Source organism: Phocoena phocoena, chromosome 7 (assembly GCF_963924675.1).
Source record: "Phocoena phocoena chromosome 7, mPhoPho1.1, whole genome shotgun sequence".
NCBI lineage: Eukaryota > Metazoa > Chordata > Mammalia > Artiodactyla > Phocoenidae > Phocoena > Phocoena phocoena.
In genome coordinates, this window is record NC_089225.1 from 43,148,811 (window position 1) to 43,172,250 (window position 23,440).

At 33.9% G+C, this 23,440-nt stretch overlaps 1 protein-coding gene across 4 annotated transcripts in view; it reads right to left on the reverse strand.

Moving 5' to 3' along the window:
* BAZ2B (bromodomain adjacent to zinc finger domain 2B) overlaps positions 1 to 23,440 on the reverse strand; it is a 295,054-nt gene that overhangs the window by 92,804 nt on the left and 178,810 nt on the right. For 2 of the 4 annotated variants that reach the window (XM_065881229.1, XM_065881231.1), the window contains 5 exons: positions 16,082 to 16,270; positions 11,539 to 11,706; positions 10,406 to 10,599; positions 5,131 to 5,334; positions 4,418 to 4,813 (listed from right to left, as the gene is read on the reverse strand). In XM_065881229.1, the coding sequence (XP_065737301.1) occupies positions 4,418 to 4,813; positions 5,131 to 5,334; positions 10,406 to 10,599; positions 11,539 to 11,706; positions 16,082 to 16,270 (1,151 nt within the window). The remainder of the gene's footprint in view (positions 1 to 4,417; positions 4,814 to 5,130; positions 5,335 to 10,405; positions 10,600 to 11,538; positions 11,707 to 16,081; positions 16,271 to 23,440) is intronic. The other 2 variants (XM_065881232.1, XM_065881230.1) reach the window with 2 other exon arrangements.

The following is a 23,440-nucleotide window of genomic DNA, read 5'->3' on the forward strand; positions in this document are numbered from 1 at the left end:
CAAATTTAAATCATGATATACAAGTGCTATAAAAGTAGTGGCAATAATGAATAGCTGGTTCCTGAATCTTGCTAGACATATTTAAAAATTCAATTAGTCTTTCTGCTTCAAAACATGTTTCCTGACTGCCCACCTCTTATTACTACAGCTCCCGTTTTTCTCAATGACCCAAACTTGAAACTCTGAGAACATCTTTTACTTTTCTTTTTTCCAAGTCAGCCATATTACTATGTGGTTTGGATTCTCTCATTGAAATATTGCTCAAATTTAAGCTGTACTATCACTTCTTCCTAACCAACTCCCAATATATGCTATATGCCAATGTCAATTCTCTCGTTATATAAGCCGTATTTTATTATATTAGCTCTTTGGTCAAAACCTTTAGTGCCTCTTCCATCATTGCCAACTTTATAAACCCTAAACAGTTAAATCTGATCCTCAAGTTCCTTTCTACTACCTTTGTTGTCCAAGTGGGCTATTTGCCATGCCCTGTGCATGTCATACTTTCACCACCTCCACATTTTGCCATCACCATTTTCTTTGCGTGAAACATCTTCCTCTAATAAATTTTAAGCAGATGAAATCCTGTTCATTCTTCAAAATCCAACCCAAGAAGCTTTCCCTGTTTGTCCCAGCCCAAAGCACGCATTGCCTCTATCCTTGAGCTCCCTTATACCCCCTTTTATTCTATCCTGTATTACCTACAGTAATCATGATTTGAGGTTAGTGGGAAGGCTGGCTCAACATTCTGTGGGATATACTTTTGAGTGCCTTCAGCACATTAACATTGGAAAGAGTTTAGAAAATAGTTTAGAAAAATTATACCTTCCTTGGGAAAAATTATTTTGTAAACCATTAAGCCATAAAATTTACATATGTAAATAAGAAACAAAAAATTATTTGGCTATCAGAATCTTCATGAAAAGAATAACATCATATGAATTTCATTAAATTTGTATAATTAAAATATAAAAAAACAAACCGAAATAGTATGATTAAAATATCAAGTTAATAGAAATAGAGTTGAATTTTGAAAGGTAAAATTCTGTAATGAAAATGGTTGCCTTGAAATTAAAATCAGCAGTACTGTCAGCATTGGACCCGGGCTGTTAACACTCAAGTCAGCAAAGCCTTGTGGTGGGTTATTTCACAAGTATAAATGCAGATGGAATGCCATATAGAATGACTTATTAAATATTTTAAAGCACCGGTACTAATAAGCAGTAAGAAATTCCCATATAAACTTCTTTATCTTATTTAACTTATCCTCACTGTATTTGTTTAGAAAATTAAGTTAGTACTTTGTAAACAAAGACTGTCACATTATATTTGTATTGATACATAAGGCAATGCCTCACAAAGAGAAACTGCTTAATTGGTATTTATTCAGTGAATAAAATATGGAATATTATACTACATAATTGTGTTTACCTTTTTAAAAGAATTTTATGGCAAAATTTTTATATAAGATATTTTAATATAATTTTACTTAATATTTATATGAAACATAAATATTTTATGTTATATTATGTGAGTATACATATAATGTACTTATACTTCATATTTTATACATATACTGATTTAAATTTTCAGCAGAAAAATTTAGTGTATTTTCATTTCTTAGAACAAAATTTTGTCACATAATCATTTTGTATTCTTTTTTTAATAGGTAGTAAGTATTCCTTCCAAATACATAGGATCAAAAGAGTAATGAAAATAAAAACTTTCCTTTTAGTTTTAAATTTTATATTTTAATTTTTTGAAATTGTTCCTCACTCTATAACTCTGAAGAATCACTTCTCATATGCTGACATCTGAAGGTTTTCGAAAATAACCAACGATCACTGTATTTTATCCCAAGACTAGTATCAGTAACTCTTTTACAGCAAACATGCTATCTTTTTTGATATTAGGGGTGTACATAAAGTAGGAGGGGAGAAAAAAGAGACCTGTATAGCAGCAAGTGTCCTGCTACTTTAAGATATCCCCTTGGGGCTTCCCTGGTGGCACAGTGGTTGAGAGTCTGCCTGCTGATGCAGGGGACACGGGTTCGTCTGGGCCCGTGAGCCATGGCCGCTGAGCCTGCGCGTCCGGAGCCTGTGCTCCGCAACGGGAGAGGCCACAACAGTGAGAGGCCCGCATACCGCAAAAAAAAAAAAAGATATCCCCTTGGGTGACAGGAGTATGAGAAGAGAGAGGTTCGAAGCTTTGTCCTACCACCAAGCTCTTGCTCCCCTAGTTCTTACCTGAGTCTCTGTGAGGCCATAAAAAATCCACTAGGCAAAACTTGATAAAGATTTTTCACTCCTGGTCTTTATATATGATTAATGTATATTGATTTAAATTAAATGTCTACAGTATAAGGGTATGAAAGGATCCAATGATTAAATAACACTGAAGAAAATCATAAGACTAGTGTGGGAGCCAGATACATAGCAGGAAGCATGAAACAATTGAAACTATCATAAGAAATCAAGCAAAATTCTGTTAGACTGTCACATAAAGAAAGAGTACTGATATAAGAGAAATATTTCTAAAAATACCCTTTAACTCAATAGTAGATACCAATAAAAAGTAGATAAAGTCATTGAGAGTTGAGTCTACTGTGAATGCCCATTCACATAAAATATTTCCCATTAACAACCATTATCATTTCAGAAACACCAAATTATTTCATCTTAATCATGGGCTTTGAAATCAGAATGATCTTGGTTTAAAACCTGTCTGCTCTTAACTTGTTATATGATGTTGAAAAGTGACTTAACCTCTCTGAGCCTTAGTTCCTTTACCTGACACAATTTTGTAAGGATTACATAAGATCCTATGTGTAGAAAGCCTAGCTTGGCTACATTTAAATAAGCAAGTGCTTAATAAATGACTTTCTAATAGGCAGTCATATGAAAATCTTTAAATAAGAATTTAAGAAACTGAAAAAATTAAGAAAACTTTCATAATGCAAGTAACTCGATGTGGCTCTATACATTCATTTGTCTTAAAGTGGAATATATATTAATGAAAAAACAACCCAGTGTGATTTTTAATTTGCTTAATTTCTCAAGGAGGGTCAATAATGTGATGCCAATAACTCCTTATGATTGACCCATGCATTACAAGTTCTCATGTGTGATATTATGATACCACTGGTCATTCCATTTACATCAGTGGTTCTGAAATTTGGCCGCACATTTGAGTCACTTGGGAGGCTTTTTAGACATGTAATACCTCAGTCTCAACACAAGAGATCCTGATTTTAAATTGTTCTAAGGTGGTTAGTTCATTTTCAAAGTTTCCCAGGTGATTCTAATGTACACTTAGTCTTGAGAACTACTCATTTAGATTCTCAAAAGAGCCTGATTTGCTCAAGTCATTTTTCTTTAACCTTGTTCTGAAATTCTTCACTGTAAAATAAAAGTCAGTGGACAAGGACATTGCAACTTTTTTGAGAAAGAAAGGCAGCATACCACAGTGATTAAGAACAAGGATTCTAGTACCACACTGCCTAGGTTTGAATTCTAGCTCCATCACCAACTAGCAGTGTGATCTTGGGAGAGTTATGTAAGTCTTATGAATCTCAATTTGATCATCTGAAAATGGACATAATATTATTAGTGGCACTTACAGATGTTAGTATCCAATGAGTAAATGCATGTTCAGCACTTAAAACAATGAATGGCTGGCAAAACAGTAAGTGCTCTACAGGTCTTTTCCAATGATTAGGATGCCTACTGGTAATTTGTATAACCAAAAGACAGGAGACTGTGTTCAAAAATAATATTTTTTCTCTAGTCTGGGTGAGTTCTAGAATAAAAAGCACTGGTTATTTAATTACTAGGATTCTTCTGGACATATGACTGTAGACTATATAATATTATAATATAAAACTAACAGCAAGAAAATAAAGATGAAAAAAATTCTCTGATGAGAGTGGTTCTGGTGTTTATAGAAGTAACGTTACTAAAAATATTTTGTATTTTGTATAATTAATTAAGAATGGTAAAGGAAAAGCATTCTTTATAAAGGATTTTTATACTTAAAATTGACAAATTATAGGACTACAGAGGTAAATGACTCGAGTTCATTTCTTTAAAAAAGAATATACTAATATTAGAAAAAAAAGGACATTGATTTTAAACAAAAGTAATTGTAAAGTATGTCCAATACAAACATATTTCTCCCCTTACTGCTAAATCATTAAACCTGGGGAAAAAATGACAAGACTGTGTTGCCAAAAATACATTCAACAGGTGTGTATGTAAATATAAAATCAGAGAAATTTAGTTTTCTGATGTGCATATTCTATTCCTGGTGACTAAGAAAGTATAACAATAAGAGTAGAATTCAGTTTAAACTTATATAAGACTATATAAAAGCTGTTTTTATAATAGTAAAATTCTTCTGTAAATAATTTTTAACTCACCCGTTTGGAACGCAATTCACTGGTCAAAGGACTAGATTCTTCAGAGGTATTTTTATTCCCTGCTTTAAGTACATCAGGAGAAGGAACTATGAGTTTCATGTAAATTTCCTTTTTGGCTTGATTTACCAAAGATAAAGGTTTCACATTGGACACCAATCCCGTAGACTGTATTACACTTGTGTGTTTGTTCACAGATTCCTCCTTTGCCTGAGAGCTTTGGAAAATAAATGGAAGCTGCTGTGACAAAACCTGAGGCTGCTTCTGCTGGGATTGGAATGATGAGTGAGTCTGGGATTCAGACACAAGAGGTAATGGCTGGTGTATTCTTTTTTCCTGGGCTTTTTCAGTTGCTTTCTGTCCTTCTGCTTTTGGGTCTGAAACACCATGTAATAGCACCTGTAAATACAAATTAAAAGGCAACTTCTTAACGTCTATTAAAACAAAGAGCATCAAGGAGTAAAACATGGAGGAAAAAAAGGGTACTTAAAAAAGTGTTCCTAATGACTTACAATAGATATACAAAACTCACTAAAAAATACACAAAATGTTCCTTTAAAAGTGTTTCACCACCTCATTTTTTTTCTTATGCAAAAGGAAGAACTAAAGGCAATGATTAACTTTAAAGTTTATAGACTTTGAGAGTTAAGATAAGACAGTTAATTCCTAAATTTGAATAATGTGTAGATATTGCCAATGAAATGATTTGTACCCACCTGGTTGTTACTTTTATGTTGTGCTTCACTCTCTGAATCAGAATCATCATCTTCACTTTCTTCAATACTTTGATCTTCTTCTTCTTCATCTTCCTCTAGATCATCTGAATCACTACTACTAATGCCTTCACTTGATGTGTCTGATGAGGTGCCTGAATCACTATCACTGTTGCTAGAACTTTCCATAGCTTTCTTCCTTGGTTTCTGGATAAAGACAAGATTTTTAAAAAGACTTCTATTTTTGGAAAAAATTCAAGTTTCAGTAAGAGGTATGCTCTTTTAATTTTTTAATGATATTTTCAATCTCAAAACATTTTTCTAAAATGTCATTTTAGAAAAAAGTAAAAAGTCACATGTTTTAAGGGTATTTAGTCAACCAACTGATCAAATTAACTTATCTGACAGGAACTCTCCAGTAAAAAGTATAAACTCTGTCAATATGCTATACAGTATTCTGTACAGAATATTGAAAACATCAATATAGTGTGTATATATGTACATATGTATACATATATACACACTCATATGACTGCCATGCTTCGAAATGTAGGACAGATTAAAAAGAGCAATTTATGATAGGGTTACATACACTGATGTTCTACATTTAGCTTTTAGTCTTCTTTCTTTGTGCAAATAGTGAGTCAGTAGCCAAACACACCTTTCTAGGTGCTGGACTCCAATGAAGTCTAAGATGAGCCTCTGCCTTCAAGAAACTTACATTCTAGTGGTGGTGGTGGTGGACTAGACAGAGAGTAATTTCAAAACAAATAATCCCATATAGTAAAAAGTACTGGAGAGAAGACAAAATAGGTAGAAAAGGCTTAAGGGGCTGCTTTAATTAGGGTCAAGGAATTTAAGTTTTTTAATATTTCTGAATCAAAAAGATAGAAAAATATGATAAAGAAGGAGATTAATTTCTGGAACATTTAAAATCCTATAGGACAATGAAAATCCGAAGCTGGAAAGGGACATTTGGTCGCATAAAAGGAAAGTTGTGTGTTTAAAGGACAGACAATGGTAGTGGATAAAAAGATGAAAAATAATGAGATGAATTATAACTAATAACTATATAACAATGAAAAAGTTAAAATTCTGCCAATAGGAAGACTATAAAGGAGAAATGTCAAAACGACAGAGCAACAAGATTGAGTACAATCCAGAGTTACTTAGGAACATTTCTATAGTGTTTGCTGGTAGATAAAATAGAGAACAAGATACAGAAAAATCAGCAATAAATTACAAAAGCAGCAAATTAGAAAAGTTATGGCCTTAATAGAAATACAGCCTTTCATAACTACTGTGTTTGGAGAATAAAAGACAGTAATACACCTCTACAACAGGATGCCAGGTTGAAGCCGTAGTTACAGATTGCAAACCTACACTCTTTCCTTTGTGTCTTCTAAAATTTGATTTAAATCATATAAAATACATGAGTGAGGAGAGTCACTCCTGTTATATTCTGTTTGCCATGGTACTGTGTTAACTGCTCCAAACTAGCAACTGTAATGCTTCCTCCACAGACACACCCTTCAATAAGCTAATATTTCCATCATTCCCTGAGCTACCTTCTTCCCTCACAGTAAAGCAGAAAGTGAATTGGAATAAAGGAAATCAAAGGATGAGAAAGACCAAAGCGGAGATTAAAGGGAAACAATAGTAATATAATAACATTAAGCCTATCATTTATTTGGCAGAGAAACCGCTCCTTCTTTGCAACCAAAATCTGCTGTTGAGTTTTCTAAGCATGTATAGCAAGACTATGAAAGTCATTTCATTTGACTATGAAAGTCAAATCCAAAGTTATCACTTTCGGATTTAGTAGAGGCTAAGTAAGGAAGGGAATGAGGGAGCTACCGTGATTTGGCAGAAAAAAATAAACTCCTATTTCAATGTCCAAGTAATCTGTGTAGTTTTAATTTAAAGGCAGCATGACAGATGGGTCCTATACTCCCCTAGAGTGGGTCTAGAGATGCGGGTTCTAAAGCTTTAGGGAGCATAATATTCAGCACAGAAGTTGCTGCAACCAGCAGATTCCTGGGTCCCAATTCCAAACAGGCACAGGGATCTGTATGAAACAAGCCCTTAATGTGATTCTGGCGCAGGTGGTCTTTGCAGAGCATACTCTGACAGTGTGCAAAGGGTTTGTGTTTTATAAAGTAACAAATTTAGTACCCATGTTAAAAAAAAAAAAGTAGACATGAGTAGACAAGTCCAAGTATTGGAGAAAAATGAATTTCAATATCACCAAGCCCATCTCCTTGGTCCCTATTAACATGTGCAGGGGGTGAGGGTGGTCCTTTTGCCTGCTCACAATTAGGTAGTCTGTCTTTTTTCTGTCATTTATACATTTTAAAAATGAGTCTTCTTAGGTTCACAAAAAAATGATCAAAGGAGAGTTCATTGATAATAAACTCCAACCCCCAACCAACCTGGGAAAGCTTTTCAGAACCCTCTCCTTGAACTTTCATTTCACTGTATATTTCTTACATTCAAGAGCAAAACAAATACATATTCAAGGCTATTATGTATCAGGCACAGTTGCTCTAGTCTCTGGGGATACAAGGGTGTGATAAACAGACAGCAACTCTGCTCTCATGGGAACAGGGAGAATTTTTAACAGGGGTTAAAAATTGGAGCCTGGGAGGCATGTTGTTCAGCTTACTTGGTTGGATGAATGAAATCTGGACACAGTGGTGAACTATACTTAGTAAAGTTGAAATGTCACAGCTTCCCTGGCATGATGTGGAAGAGGAAATCCAAAGGCTTAGAGTGACCAGAATATTGGAGTGAATTTACCATGTGCAATCTGCATACCCACCCTACTCCTGATACTGCTTCTACAGCAGACAACAAACTATAAATAAGGGTTTTTCAGTGATAAATACCATGACTAAAACAGGATAATTGAGTAGACAGTGTATGCTGGATGGACATTTAGATGTAGTTGTCAGGTAAGACTCTTCTGAGCTGAGACCTAAATGGAGAGCAAGAGCCAGTCATAGAAAGATAAAAGGGCCTTTCAAGACAGGGGAAACAGCAAAGGCAAAAGCCACGAGCTGGAAACAAGTCTGACATGTTCAAAGAATGGAAAAGTCAGCTAGACCTGCTACAGCACAGAAACCTGGGAGAGAACAGTAGGAAATAAGGCTGCATGGACTGGCAGGGGTGAGACCACACATGGTCTTATGGGCCATGGCAAGGATTTTATTCTTAGTGGGATAGGAAACTATTAGACAGAGTGATAACACAGGATGTTTTAAAACGATAAAAAATCACTTATGTTTTTAAAAGACTGTTACAGCTGCTGTGGTAACAATATGCTGGGCAAGAGGGAAGAAACCTTTATTTGTTTAGCTGATCCTGGAAAATATATGGAGCCCAATGCTGTCTTGAGAAAGGACAAAGAAAAATTTGATAAAATAGTTCCTTGGGGTTAAAAATTGGAGCCTGGGAGGCATGTTGTTCAGATTTAAAGTTCAGATCAGCGCTATCTGCAATCAGTGACTACTCATACCTTGTTCTTGCTGTGGTGTGTCACAAGCTTTTCAATTCCCTTATTATTATAGCTGAGGTCATGGAGAAAGTGGTATTACAGTATCACAAACTTTTGACTCTCTTCCCCCAGAAAAATCAGGCCCTGAAAGTGGTTTTTATAAAATGTAGACGAAAAGACATTGCTCTAGTTATTATCTTTGTTTCCGAAATGTTTGCAGTTGATGCTAAGGCTTTAACTCAGAATAAACCAAGACTTCTCTCTCAAGAAGAAATTACCAACAGGAGCAGACCAAATTCACCGATACAGGTACACTTACTAGAAATTCTGGATATAATGTGGTAGTTCCTGTAGCTGGAGGTATCTCAGCTTACTTGGTTGGATGAATGAAATCTGGACACAGTGGTGAACTATACTTAGTAAAGTTGAAATGTCACAGCTTCCCTGGCATGATGTGGAAGAGGAAATCCAAAGGCTTAGAGTGACCAGAATATTGGAGTGAATTTACCATGTGCAATCTGCATACCCACCCTACTCCTGATACTGCTTCTACAGCAGACAAGGTCTAGTCAGGAGGCAGAAACCACATGATCAATTTGAACAGCGAAATTTTATCATAAGGAAGCAACAACTAGTAACAGAATATGAACTACTAAGAGGGAAAGAGACCTGTAAAGAATACCGGAATAGCCGATGTAGGGAAGAACCACTTCCTGTATGGCTGAGGTAGAGTACTAAAATAAACTTGGAAGAGGGTCTTTCTTCTCCAACCCCTCATTCACCCAAGGCTGAACTTCAGACTTTGTTGGAAAGGATGTGGCTGTTGCCCACTGGATGGCAGAGAAGCTCACTGAGGTATCACAGATCAAGGCTGGTACACAGGAGACACCACCTGCTGGAGTGCCAGAAAAACTTGCTGGGCATCTGCTATCGGGGTGACAGTAAAGTTAGCTAGAAAGCCAACCACTGGCATCCCAGAAAAACTCACTAATAAGCTGCCTGCTGGGATGTCAGTGACACTCACTAGACGGTATACACTACTGGGTCTCCTGAACACAACTGGCAGAGAGGCCGCCAGCTGGTGAGGAAGCCACCCACTGGCAGCCACAGCATAAGACCAAAAAGAAAACACTTGAACCAGGAACAGAAGCATTTTCCTCTTCCAGTGTGTCTCTAGGACCCTCTAATGACAAGGTCTAACATAGTGCCAACTGGCAAAGGAGAAAAGGAGAATTCAGCTGGGGTTATGATGAAATATAATTGGCCATGAGATGGTAACTGTTGAAACTGAATAATGGGTACACAGGATTATTATGCTATTCTGTCTTCTGTGTATATTTGAAATTTTCCATAATGAAAGGTTTTTTGTTTTTGTTTTCCTAAAGCATGGGCTCTGGAGTCAACCTGCCTGACTTTGAATCCTGACCACTTAATGGCCAACTATTTGGGGGCTCTTTTTCCCAGTTTATAATAATAGTACCTACCTCAGTATGGGTATAAGGAGGACTGAAATAGATATTATATGCAAAGCAATTACAGCAGAACTGGCCTGTGTTAAGTTCTCAATAAATCTTATCTATGACTACTATTTGTATTATTTATACTGGTGCTGACAGTTTTAATTTTTTAGATGCATAATACTAAAACCACCCCGCAAAAATGAATATCTATAAAAATAGGAGTTGATAATTCATAAAAAGTTATTCCATAGATTCAGGTGGTTTGATCTTTAGAATACTTGTGTCGATCTGTTATATATTTGTGCCTCAAAGAACAACTTACCTTATCTTTGATTTTGTCAGCTCTAGCATCCAAAGGCTGGGTTTTGTTTGGTTCCTGACTACACTTTCGATTTCCTCCACCTGAGCTTATACTTTTAGTTTGTCCCACAGAACTTGAAGCAGTAGTGGATAGTACAGATGTGTTGATACCACATACAGACGATGTGTTGTTTCCATTTATTGACCCATTTACACCTTGAAAGTAAAAATAAATATATTTATGCAAGAGAATGTTATTCAGCCATAAAAAGGAATGAAGTAATGACATATGCCACAATGTGGATGACTCTTGAAAACATTATGCTAAGTGAAAGAAGTCAGACACAAATTATGATTCCATCTATATGAGATATTCACAACAGGTAAATCTATAGAGATAGAGTGCAAGCTAGTGGTTGCCAGGGACTGGGAGAGGGAATAATAGAGAGAAACTGGTTAACGGGGATGAAGTTTCCTTTCGGGGTGATGAAAATGTTTTGAAACTAGATAGAGGTGGTTGTTGTACAACACTATGAATGCATTACATGTCACTGAATTGTTCAGTTTAAAATGGTTAATTTTACATTTATGTGAATTTCACTTCAATTAAAAAATTTTTAGAAAGATAATTAAATGCGAGTACTCCCCCTTTCGGAGCAAACTCCCCAAACACTTAAGTGAAAAGAAAGGTAATAATAAACCATCTAAAATGCTATTATAATTTGCAAATGTATTCTAACAACAGTTATCAACTATGAAATATTAATGACAATTTAAAAGAAAAAGGCGTACTAACATATTAGTTTTAATTAATTTAATGCTTAATTACAGAAAAAGTAATATATTTTATTGAGTGAACGTGAAGGAGGTAATGAGATACAGAGGAAAAAGCAGTGGAGTCTGGAGTTAGAAAACCTGGGTTAAATTCTGCTATGCAATGTCAACATGTAAACAGTGCTTCCTTGAATAACTTATTTAACCTTAGCTGCAAAATGACAATGCTTCCAATCTCAAAGAGTTATTATAAGGATTAAGCAAGACAATGTGAAAGTGTCTAGCACAATGCCCCATAATTGTTACTAAATGTGAACCCTATTAAAAATAGGTATTGAAATGGAGGATTTGTAGTACTTCACTTAAAGTTAACATGGATACCTTTTTCAGGACCATTTCGATTACTTTTTCCCGAAGCCCTCGAATGGAATGAAGAAGAATCATGATTCTGGGCTGGAGGAGCAAACAGTGGTGGAATTCCCAGTAATGGTGGAAAGAAGGTTGTCCCTGCACGCGTATGAACATCTGTTGTTCGCCACCATTCTGCACCTCAAAGCCAAACACCAAACAAGCAAAAATATTTGAATTAACTTTCTAGCTAATTTAACAGTGCTTTTTATATTTTATTCCTGAAAAAAATTTCAAATTTCATCTTGGAACACAAATGCTGAATTACACATAGTTCTGATCATCTTTCTAATTATAAGACAGCTGGTTAGAAGTTATACACTCATTATTCTGCTCATTAAGACAGTATCCAAGGATCTTCACTTAGCAGCTTCCTTGAGTTCAAATTTATGAAGAACAAAAGTAGTCTATGGTTTTAAAAATAAAATGGGAAACTTGGAATATTAAAGAACTATTTGACTCTTTGATGACTTACATCATAATTTTTCTAAATTAGTAAAGAAACAATATTTAAGACTATTTTAATCTACTTAAAAACCTTAGAATTTAAGGTTACCATCTACAACCTATGTTAAGAATTTCCTTAAATTACATACAATATAAAGCTGGCTTTGATAAATCAGGTGGTTTAAATAATAATACAAAGACCACTGTAATCCAGCATATCTCAAATGCATTTATGGAAGAAAACATCCTATACTCAAAACAATAGAGATAGCAAAATCAGTAAGCCTTTTTTTTTGGGGGGGGGTGGTGTCTAAGCAATGAAAAGTGCTTCAAAGAAGATTTTTAAAACAAGTTAAGTCACATTAAAATATAAAAGATTTATAGTTTCTCCCCTTAAAGTTAATGAAGAAAGCCTGAATTTTATTTATACTTCCTCTCATAAATTACAGATAACAATGTTTTATCAATGTAAAATGACTAAATGGTAGAAAATCATCAAATGCAATTTAGATATTCAAACAGTGGCTTTTAGTTAAAACTTTTAGAAAAGGAGAGAAGGCAAATTTTATAGAATACATTATTTAGGGAAGGGTGAAGATTAAGAAGAAATTTGAAATAACCCAATGGACAGTCTTGTATTGCCCCATGTAAAATCTCAGAAAGAATATTTTCCAATTGGCTAACCAGCTAGATTACCAAATCAGTTATTACCTTTCAGGCTAATCTTCCAAGAGATATAGGATACTTTTCATTGACTTGATAACCACGAAAAAATTAGAGGAAAACCCCCAATAATATAGTATGGGAAAAATTCAATATTGTCAGTGTACTGTATTATATGATCTTTAAAGCTTTTCTAGGAATATCTCTTTATTAAAAATAGGATGTTAAGTGATGTTCACCTTCATTAGCTAAAGACAAAAGTTGAGCTTAATAAAAAGTGAAATGTTCATGGTAACTGACATTCTGAAAGGTCTAAAAAACAGTATAAGCAGAAAACTGCAAAAGCTATTCTTCTGCACTGCAGGAAGGCACTGCTAGTGAAATGACACCAATGTACATTCAGCAGTGGCTGAATGATGGGAACTGAACCAAGAATAACTATACAAAACCATAAATCATTTATCTACTGTTTAGATGAAAGAACTGTATGTAGATAGGAAGAAAAACTATGTACTTGGGGCTTGTATTAGCACAGCTGAAATCTGTTGTTATTTATAGGTTTGAAAACTAGGTCCTACATAGCTGATAAAAAAGGAAACTTCAGTTTCCTGAAATATTCATATTATTTAAAATAGAGTCTATAATTAAAGCATTACAGTTGAACGTTCAGACTTTGTAAACAACCCACAAATCGGTAAGGCAGTCAAAGTGTAATAAGACTCAAATATTTTAGACATAATCAAACTCAGAAACAACATAAAAATGTACTTAGAATGTCAATGGTAAATAAGCACACAATAGGGATTAGAAAAAAACACAACTGGAAAATGTGTACGTTATAAATAAGGTGACACCATGAGTAAAAATACAGGTAAATAAGATCAATTAAATAAAAAGATGAAAAAGATAGCGCTTCTGATCACAAGCTTCACAAATGTCTAATAATTCATGGGAAATAACAGAATTTTTGATAAGTGATGAGCTTATTTCTCTTCCAAATTTAAGAAAACAAAAAAACAAAATTTAGTCACTCACAAACTAGCTTGTTGATAAAATGAAATATACAAAATAAGAATCACATAAACCAGCACATGATGAATTTCTAAATGTATTCAAGGGCAGTAACTGCATGGTAACAACATTAATCATATTCAACTGAAAGATTCTAATATTTCAGAGGATACACTGAATCTCAATTTGAACATAGAAGACAGGAGAATTTAAAAATCTGTCAAACTTGATAGAGCCAGATATTTCATGAAAATTCACGGTAATATAAAAATATAATGATTAAAAACTGTAAATGTTTTAAAAGAACTTACCGTGAAATACTATTTCAATATAAAAAACTTTACTATACTAATATCCATTAAGTAATTTGCATGTGTTGATTTAGTCATCTGAAATGCAGACACATTTAGAAGTGGATAATATTTAAAAATAAACTATTTCTCTTTTAAAATTCCTAGTAATTTCTTCCTGTGTGTCTTCATCTATTTAGTAGGTGATTTAAAATTTTTGGCATTTTGGTTACCCTTCTGAATAAAACTAATCATAGAAAATTTAAATTTAAGTTATACAAAACGTACAACTTAAACAAATGAGGCCTCTAAAACAAGGCATAGTCTCTGTTCACTTGGCAAAAAAGTATGCTTATACAGGCATACTTTTACCACTAAAGACTCTGTCTTGTAATTGTCTGTTTATCTATCTCCTAAAAAGTATAAGCAACGTAACATATATTATGTTAGTATATTCCTCAGTGCTTGGCCTACTGCACAGAACATAGTAGATGCTCAAAGAACTTTGTATAAGAAATGAATGACTGAATAGTTTATGTAGGCTAGGGAAGTTATCAAAATTTTTTTCTACACAGTGGAAGTATCAACATTATTGAAGTTGAGATGAGTAACTCTTTACACCTGTTAACCATGTTTTCGGTGCAAAAGATATTTGATTTTAATTATACAATAATTACATTGTGGTTTAGAAATGCTCAAAAGTAATTAATACTTTATATATCAAACTATATCAAATACAATAAACTATGATAAAACAATTTTTAAAATTTAAGGTACTAGCAACTATCTATAGTACTATTACCTATTTTAATTTTTTATTCAGCAATACTATATTTCAGCAAATACCTATTGAATACTCATCTCGCTAAGCAACCATGCTCAAAACTGACTGAAATAGATTCCTATTAGTATTTTTAAAGCAAATGTCAAGACTTAGTTTAAGACTTTGTTTTAACTTTCTAGCCACATTACTATCTCCTCTCTGAATTAAAGAAATAATATGACTCAAGAAATAGTACTTGAAATATATACTTAGCCAACTTTCCATTCTACATATATAATTCAAACAAGATACTTGTTTTCTTTTAAAGAAACACTCGACAAGAATAAAAACAATGATGGCTACCAATTACATACTAATTAGGTGTGCTAAACACTGCATTCAGCACTAAACATGGCTTATCGCCTTTAATCTTCACAAGAACCCTAAGAGGCAGATACTATTATTATTATTATTGTTATTCTCATTTTTCAGATGAGAAAACTGAGGCTGAGAGGTCAGATTACTTGTACAATCAAGGTCACACAGCTAAAACGTAACAAAGCCAGATTTAAATTCAGATCTATTTGTCTCTGAATTATGCTCTAATTTTTAAACTACTTTCTATAACAGTAAATCATGCATCCTTAACTAAAATTTATTAAGGTAGAGTTAATCACTGGAAACACATTAAAGTTTAGACTTTCAAAATAATATAACAAGAGAAATTACAGCACGTTTGTCTAAATTAAGCTTTAATTGGTGTCTTACTGAACTCCTGAATCCTCATAATCTGTAGAATTTGGGATAATTCTGGTCTTCCTGCCACACAAGTGGTGCAAATCTATGGTTGTTTTAATGAAATATGAAAAAAATAGAAATTTAAGAGCCAAGCTCATCTTACTTATAAATGCAGAGAAATGAGAACTCAAAATAAAAGTATATTCATAATAAGAACTGGACTCCAGTTTTCCACTGTAAGTTAAATATTTTTTTAAAAAATCAAATAAAGCTGAGAATAATTAATCAAACTCTATACTTCTCATACATATGCTTTTCTACTTCAATAAAAAGCATGAGAAAAACCTGGCCTAACTACTCACTTTTGTGGCAGATGCCTATTTTTCTAGCTTAACACTTGAATACCTAGTCAGTTGTGCTGCCACCTAGCACAGAGTGTGTTTTATTTTTTTGCACAGGATAAAAAGGACTGAGTTAATTCTTGCACAAGAGCTTTAATATACCAGGCATAATACTATTCTTTTTGTTCAAGTTAATTACCAAACTACTGCTTGAACATTTTCAAGCTTTCCTCCTTTCCTTGAACACTGTAACAGATGTTTACCTGGAAAAGACGCTAGTTGGGGATGTGCAGCTAAGGCTGTGGGTGTACCAAGTGTCCCCAGACCACCAAATTCTGAATGCCCTGAGCTGGCTGAATGCAGACCAAAGACTGGGTGGCTGACCACTGGGAAGGCACTCGACACTGTGGACAGGTTAAACAGGTGATCCCCAGCTGCTCTGAATAAATGTCCTGGGAGGGAAAAAAACACACTTAAAGTTGTACTAGAAAAAACAGATGAGATTTATCTGATTTCAGCGTTCATAGTGGGTTAAAATTTATAATAGTTTATCTATTAAATTTTTATTATACCTTTTTTCTTTTGCATTTCTGTGCTTCAAACCCTGCAGAATGTTTCTAGAAACATGAAAGTACTCTAAAAATAATTAAAACGAATGGTATAACCTTATTTACTTTGAATTTTGAGATTTGAGAATGACGCTTTAAGTACATAACTTTCACTAATTGTAAAGCTTGACCTGCCGAGGTGAGGCAAACTTTCTGCTAATACATTTCTGCACATTAATATTTTATCAAAATTTTTTACTCATAAGAAGGAAGATAAAAACATCTAGTTAATACGAAGTTGAAAATCAATAAAATAAATCCAGAATCTGTCACCAATTCATTACTCAAACTGTCATACACTCTAGGCAAAGAGTTCCTAGTTTCCATGTGCCAGAATTAAAGCTATGTTCTCCATCGAACATCTTTTAGGTGAGGAGAGTTGATACCAAAAATGGATTATATTCTAGCCTGATAAGGCAATGTATACGACAGCATAAAGATTTAATAAATAAACTTACTAATTTATTTCTAAATGCATCCGAGCGTGGTTATCAATATAAAAATCATTTTTAAACATTGTGATAGAAAGTTCATATTCAATCCAAATGTGTGGTTTTTCAATCTCTACGTTTACTCTAAAGAGAATCTAGTACTAAGTGTCATAACCCCAAGTTGCAGTGTTATACCATCAAAAACACAACTTATTTTTCATAGTTTGTAAGGATTTGGCAGAAGATTTGTTAATACTTGGAAATCTTCCTTTTACTTCTGGGAAATAATTAAGTTTCCCTGGCTTGATACTGTGAAAACAGAATATCAAAAACCCACACTCCAGGCTATCTTAAGAATTTACTGCATGAAAGCTATTGCGCTCTGTGTTAAAATAAACATAAGGCTTCCTTATTATCCTGTTTATATCAGACCTGACTATGCACTACAATATAGTTTCAGTACAATATGTTTAAAGTAAATTAAAAAATACAACTTAAAAATAAGTATATTCTTTGTTATCATTTAGTTATCAACAAAATCCCTCCTCTTTGCTTTTTTATTCGCTGAAAACTAAGAGGAAGTCATCAAAGAGGTCTAAGAGGTCTAAGAGGAAGTCATCAAAGAGGTCACAGTGTACTCTCATTGACTAATATAAGCCCTATATTCTTTACTGAAATAACACTATATTTTTCATTGAAGTAGTAAGATTTAAATAGATTGTATCAAGTATATCTTACATTAGCCTACAAGGTAAAAAGTTCTGATTGAGGGTTGAGGTCCCACTATAACAAAGCAATAAGTAGATCTCATAGGGAAGATCCTCAAAGTGCTTTTACAAGGAAGGCTCACAAAGAAACTGAGGGAGGAGAACAAGGGAAGGATACAAACTTGAGTATATTTTCTAAGTCAGCCAACCTTAGTTTTTGTTCATCAAAGCCTCAACAGAAAATCTGTGAATTTGGTACTTTTGTGTAATCAGAATTCTAGACTGCAATTAGCACTGAAGTTAAGTCAAAACAAAATAGGGCATGCTACTGGAAGAAAGGAGGTTACTCAAATATCATTATTTTTAAGACTAGTGCTATGGCACCAGAAAGATTGTGTAAATTTTTTTTGGGGGGGGATGAACAAATTCTCAAAAACCCAGCTAGTTTCTCTAAAAAATGAGCCTATAACATTAAGAGCCAGTGTTTATTTTCACGTGTGATTGCCTATAAAATCCCCGATTCTCACTAATCAATTCAACTTCCTGAATGACATGTCCTTAATCAAATGTTTTATTTATAAACATACTATGATCTGTTACATTTCCTTCTACATCAGTTTTCTTGATAAGCAAGTTGAGCTAAACATTCAGTTTGTGAATTTTAGAATCATTTTTCATTTATATTTTATAAAATAAAAGTTCTTAAATTATATTTGTCAACTATATATATGTAGCAGTGACTTAATACAAAAAGTTTTGTGAGGTAAGCTCAAAACTACACAAAATATTATAAAAATTCAGAACACATTAAAATTATAAAGGGTCAGAAACTGATAGAAATACTTGCTAGTAAGCAGCATTCTTAGATGTATAGTTAAAACATTAATTTTCTAATTGTGAAGAAATAAATGAGCTTAAACCTTGGAGTCTCAAGAACAGAAAACATGAGTCATACCTGAATGAAGTTGTCACTCTTGCAGCAATAATTAAGAATCAATCTTACACAACTTGATAATTTTAAAAGTTCTTTTTTTTAACTCTAAAAAGAGTGATATCTAGAAAGAGCTGAATATAAAATTTCAACAAAATATGAGCTTTATTCACCATAGATTCAAACTGGGGAAAAAAATATAGTCTTGTTCACAGAGTTATATCTATGCCTAGCAAAATTACGAAGAAGCTACCTTACTCTATTTTCTTATTCTTTCTTATAAAACTTTTGAAGATAATTAAAGCATAGAAAGTACTCGAGTGACAACAGAATCGATAGGGCCTATTCCTTGTTGGTAAGAAAAGGTTCACGTCTGTATTTAGTAAAGAATATCAGGCCCACATTATAATGATTACATTGATACCATGCATTATTAAAAACACACATTAGAGATTTTCTTTGCTTTACATGGATAAAGTTATACAACAGAAGAGAAATAATTTCATATTACATTTAATAATCTTTACTAAATTTTGCCTTTATAGCAAGAATATACAAGTCAGTGATACAAAAGTGTATCTTTCTCATTAAGTATTGTTTTTGCCACTGCCTTTAAAAAAAAAAGCCAGCCACTAATCCCATGTAAAAACCTTCCAGAATTACTGTTCTTTATTCAACAGTTTCCATAATTCACACATTTCATGAACATATCTATTAAGCACCAGGTGCTACATTTAGTAATTAGCATACAAGGATGAATAAGACATAATCCCTAGTCTTAAGGAACTCAATGGTTTCAACATAACTGAAATAGTATAAGACTGTTTTTCATACCACAATGTATAAAACAAGTTAGTTAATATTTTAATATTATAAACTGGTACTGTCACATACAGGACTTAGTAACAGATCCCAAATACCTAAAACAGTGTCTTGTACATAGTAGATATACAATAAATATCTGTTGAGTGAATTGATTACTCATTAAGAGCAGAAGAGGCACATCCATGGGACTGATTCCAAAGGGCTTCATCAGAATAGGAAGTTGTCCTGAATTTTCATTTAAACTTGCAAGGATGCTTCTTACTAGTTTCCTTTTGCCTTACATGTCACCAACCCTGAGTCCTAATTTTTTTTTTAATTACCATTTGGCCTTTTATTTCTCCTTGATTCTATTTAGGCCACATGTTGGATTTGATCACATAAAATTCTACCACCTCCAAGTTCTTAAATTCTTAAATTTTACTCTACATGGTTTCCACATTTCCATTTCCTTATTTCTCAGCATGACCGTTGGTCTCTCTCAATCTTCTACCAGTCCCTTGACCCTATCTATCTCCTTCCCTCTCAATCCCATCTCGGCATCTCTCCTTGTTAACCTTGAAAGAAAACTCTTACACTTGTATGTCTACTTCCTCCTCACTTCTCAGAATCTTTAATAGCTGTGCCAAGTCCAAGTCTCCTTTCCATTTTGTCTGTAAAGGAACTTAAGTTTTCCTAACCACTAGATTCCATTAATCTTTGCCCTTCTCATTTTTAACCTGTCTCTATAAATCTGGCATTGCTAATTACCTCTTCCTTATTAAAACCCATGTTTACCCTTAAGCTCTGGGTCATGGAATTATTTTGATGTTCTTCTTTTTTTTTTTTTTAACGGTACACGGGCCTCTCACTGTTGTGGCCTCTCCCATTGCAGAGCACAGGCTCCGGATGCACAGGCTCAGCGGCCATGGCTCACGGGCCCAGCTGCTCCGCGGCATGTGGGATCTTCCCGGACCGGGGCACGAACCCGTGTCCCCTGCATCGGCAGGCGGACTCTCAACCACTGCGCCACCAGGGAAGCCCTTGATGTTCTTCTTAACTATATTTTTCCATAATACTACTGTCCACTTTACTGGGTTTTCTTTTTTCTAAATGTAAGATTCTTAAAGATTTTGTCCAACTGTCTCTTTTTTCCTCTTTATATTTTCTTCCTCAGTCATTTCATGGGCTTCCACTATTTTAACTATCACTTCTATGCACATGAATTCTAAACTAGGATTTTAGCTCCCTGAGAGCAAAACTGAATCTCATTCATCTCGGTAATCCCCAATACCTGGCATAATCTGAAATATAACAGGTACTTAATGAATGTTTCCCACTGTTGTATTTTGGGTCACATTATTTCTTCTTCTTCAGACCCTCCATGCTTATATAACATGCTCTTTGACTTCTTTTGCCTTTTATAACCTTAACTATCCTTTCATAATCATCTCAAAAAAATATTGCCCAAGAAGTATTCCTGAATCTCCCAGACAGATATGTTTCGGACCTCCTTTGAATATTCATGATTTTTCACAATCTTTCATCATACCATTACTAGAGTATAAGGGTATAAAGGAAAGAATCATTTTTTAATCATTTTTACTGTGTACAAAACACTGTATAAAGCAAACTGTTAGCAGTTGCAGGGATAATACTTCATAATAATACCTGCTGTGGATAACTCTAAAATGGTAGTTTTCAATTCTTTGTTTCTCTCTTCCTTTAAAAAGCTAGAATAACCAGGAGTCATTTTTAAGTGATAAAAATATATCACATTTTTTCTCTGTTCCAATTATAAAAAGCATTCACAATGTAACTAAAAGCTCTTTGGGTAATTAGAAGCTAATTTAATGACATCTATGTTGTGGCTTTAATCTTGTTATACAGCAAGACGGTGCTGTTTCGGTTACACCCTTTGGTTTCATTGCCAGGACAATGCCCTTCGCCTTCTCCAACTGTCTTGAAACTTCAAGCTACTGTTTGTTCACAAGGAGATTTTTGATCACAGACTGGAGATGACTCAGTGAACTCTACAACTACATTTACAACAAAGCATATTCTGTATTAACAAAAGAACAGAATATCTTCTTATAGGAAACAAAAGACAACACAAGCCAAACCAGCTCTATTAGATTTATGACTACAAAAATAAAATTATTTGGATATTAGCATGCCCTACTTTTGGAGAAGTAACTTTTTTCTACATTAATATACCTAATATCAGAAGATCCCCCCAAATAAAAACCTGTTATGATTAAAACTCTTCAATTTTGCTCAAAGAACACATTTGCAAACTGATAAATTACTTCATAAAATGAAAACAGTTTTAGAACACCATAATTATTCTTTTTTACAGATATTAACATTCAAGCGTAGTTTCAATATTATAGATGCAACTTTTATTAGTTTCCATTTTAACTGACAGGTAACAATGTGCACATACTGCATAATGAAAATATATGTCTGTAATGTCTAAATCCTCAACTTACGTTATAGTAAGCTGACTACGTTTTAGCAGAGCTTTTCAGATTGTACCAGCCAATCTATATGTAAGTGATTAAAAGCAGTTACACAAAATGCCAGTGTCTCAGTAGCAATGCACGGTAACTGCAAGTGTCTTTACTAATATTAATGAACTTCACACAGCGACACAATAAGGTTTTTCCCTCCCACAAGAACAAAATAATATAAATACTGTACTAATGTCTTGAACCTACACTACCAGTGGACAAATCTCCTATCAATCAGGAAAAGCCCAAATAGCAAATTAAAACAAAATGATTATAAGGAATAAGTATCCTAAAGCGTCTAATCTTTTTTAAAAAATCAAGGAGACTGCTTACTATGACAGAATTCTACCTATGCTGTTTTTTGTGTGCTAAAAATGCCTTTACTTTTTCACTGCTACACAAACTTGTTGCAGCATGTCTTCTAACTCTTATCTCTAGTTCTTTAAACTGTTAGCACATTTTACAGCATTGCAAAATCAGCCTCTAGTATACAACCTGCAAAGTATGGTTAATCATCAAAAATGGTAGCACATTTAAATATAGGTTACAAGAGTACTTTAACACTAGTAATAACTGCGTGTAATAAACAAAGTGAAATTACTGTAAATTAAAGAAATGCTCAAATTACTGGCCCATATTTTTAAATTCTTCAACATATTAATGTTTAAATATTCTGAAACTCACAATGTACAAATTCTACAAACTTGAACTTTGATTAAAGAACAAACAGAAAGAATTCTATAGCTAATGGTGACAAAATATTCCCCCCAATAATCTTCATTTCATTCCTTTATTCTCATAACTTTTTTAGTAGTTAACCTTTACATTTTAACATTAGAAAAGCATGGCATGGAAATAAAGTCTTTCATTTTACTTTTAAGTATTTGCTTTGAGATTGTTTTAGACTTACAAGAGTTGCAAAAATAGTACAGAGTTCCAACTTCCCCTATGTTAACATCTTATATGATAAAAAATAATTTTCAAAGCCAAGAAGTTAACCCCGATTAATTAACTAAAATAAAGAATTTATTCAGATCTCATTAGTTTTTCCACTAGTGTCATTTTCCTGTGCTAAGGTCCAATCTAGGATCTCACATTGCATTTAGTTACTGTGTCTCCTTAATTTTCTCCAATTTGTGACAGTTCCTCAGTCTTGTCTTTCATGACCTTGATACATTAAAGAGTACTAGTCAGGTAGTTTGTAGAATGTATCTCAACGTGGGTTTGTCTGATGCTTTCTCATGATTAGAAGAGGTTAAACATGATTGGGAAGAGTACCCAATGTGTCCTTCTCAGCACAACATATCTGGGGTCTGTGATGTTGCTATATGGTACTGGTGATATTAACTTTGATCACTCGGTTAAGTTAGTATCTGCCAGGATTCAATATAAAGTTACTAATTTCCTTTCAAACAGTCTTTTCATTAGGAAAAAAAATCATTAAAAGTCTAGGTAGGGCTTCCCTGGTGGCGCAGTGGTTAAGAATCCGCCTGCCATTGCAGGGGACACGGGTTCAAGCTCTGGTCCGGGAAGACCCCACATGCCATGAAGCAACTAAGCCCGTGCGCCACAACTACGGAGCCTGCGCTCTAGAGCTGGTGAGCCACAACTACTGAGCCCATGTGCCACAA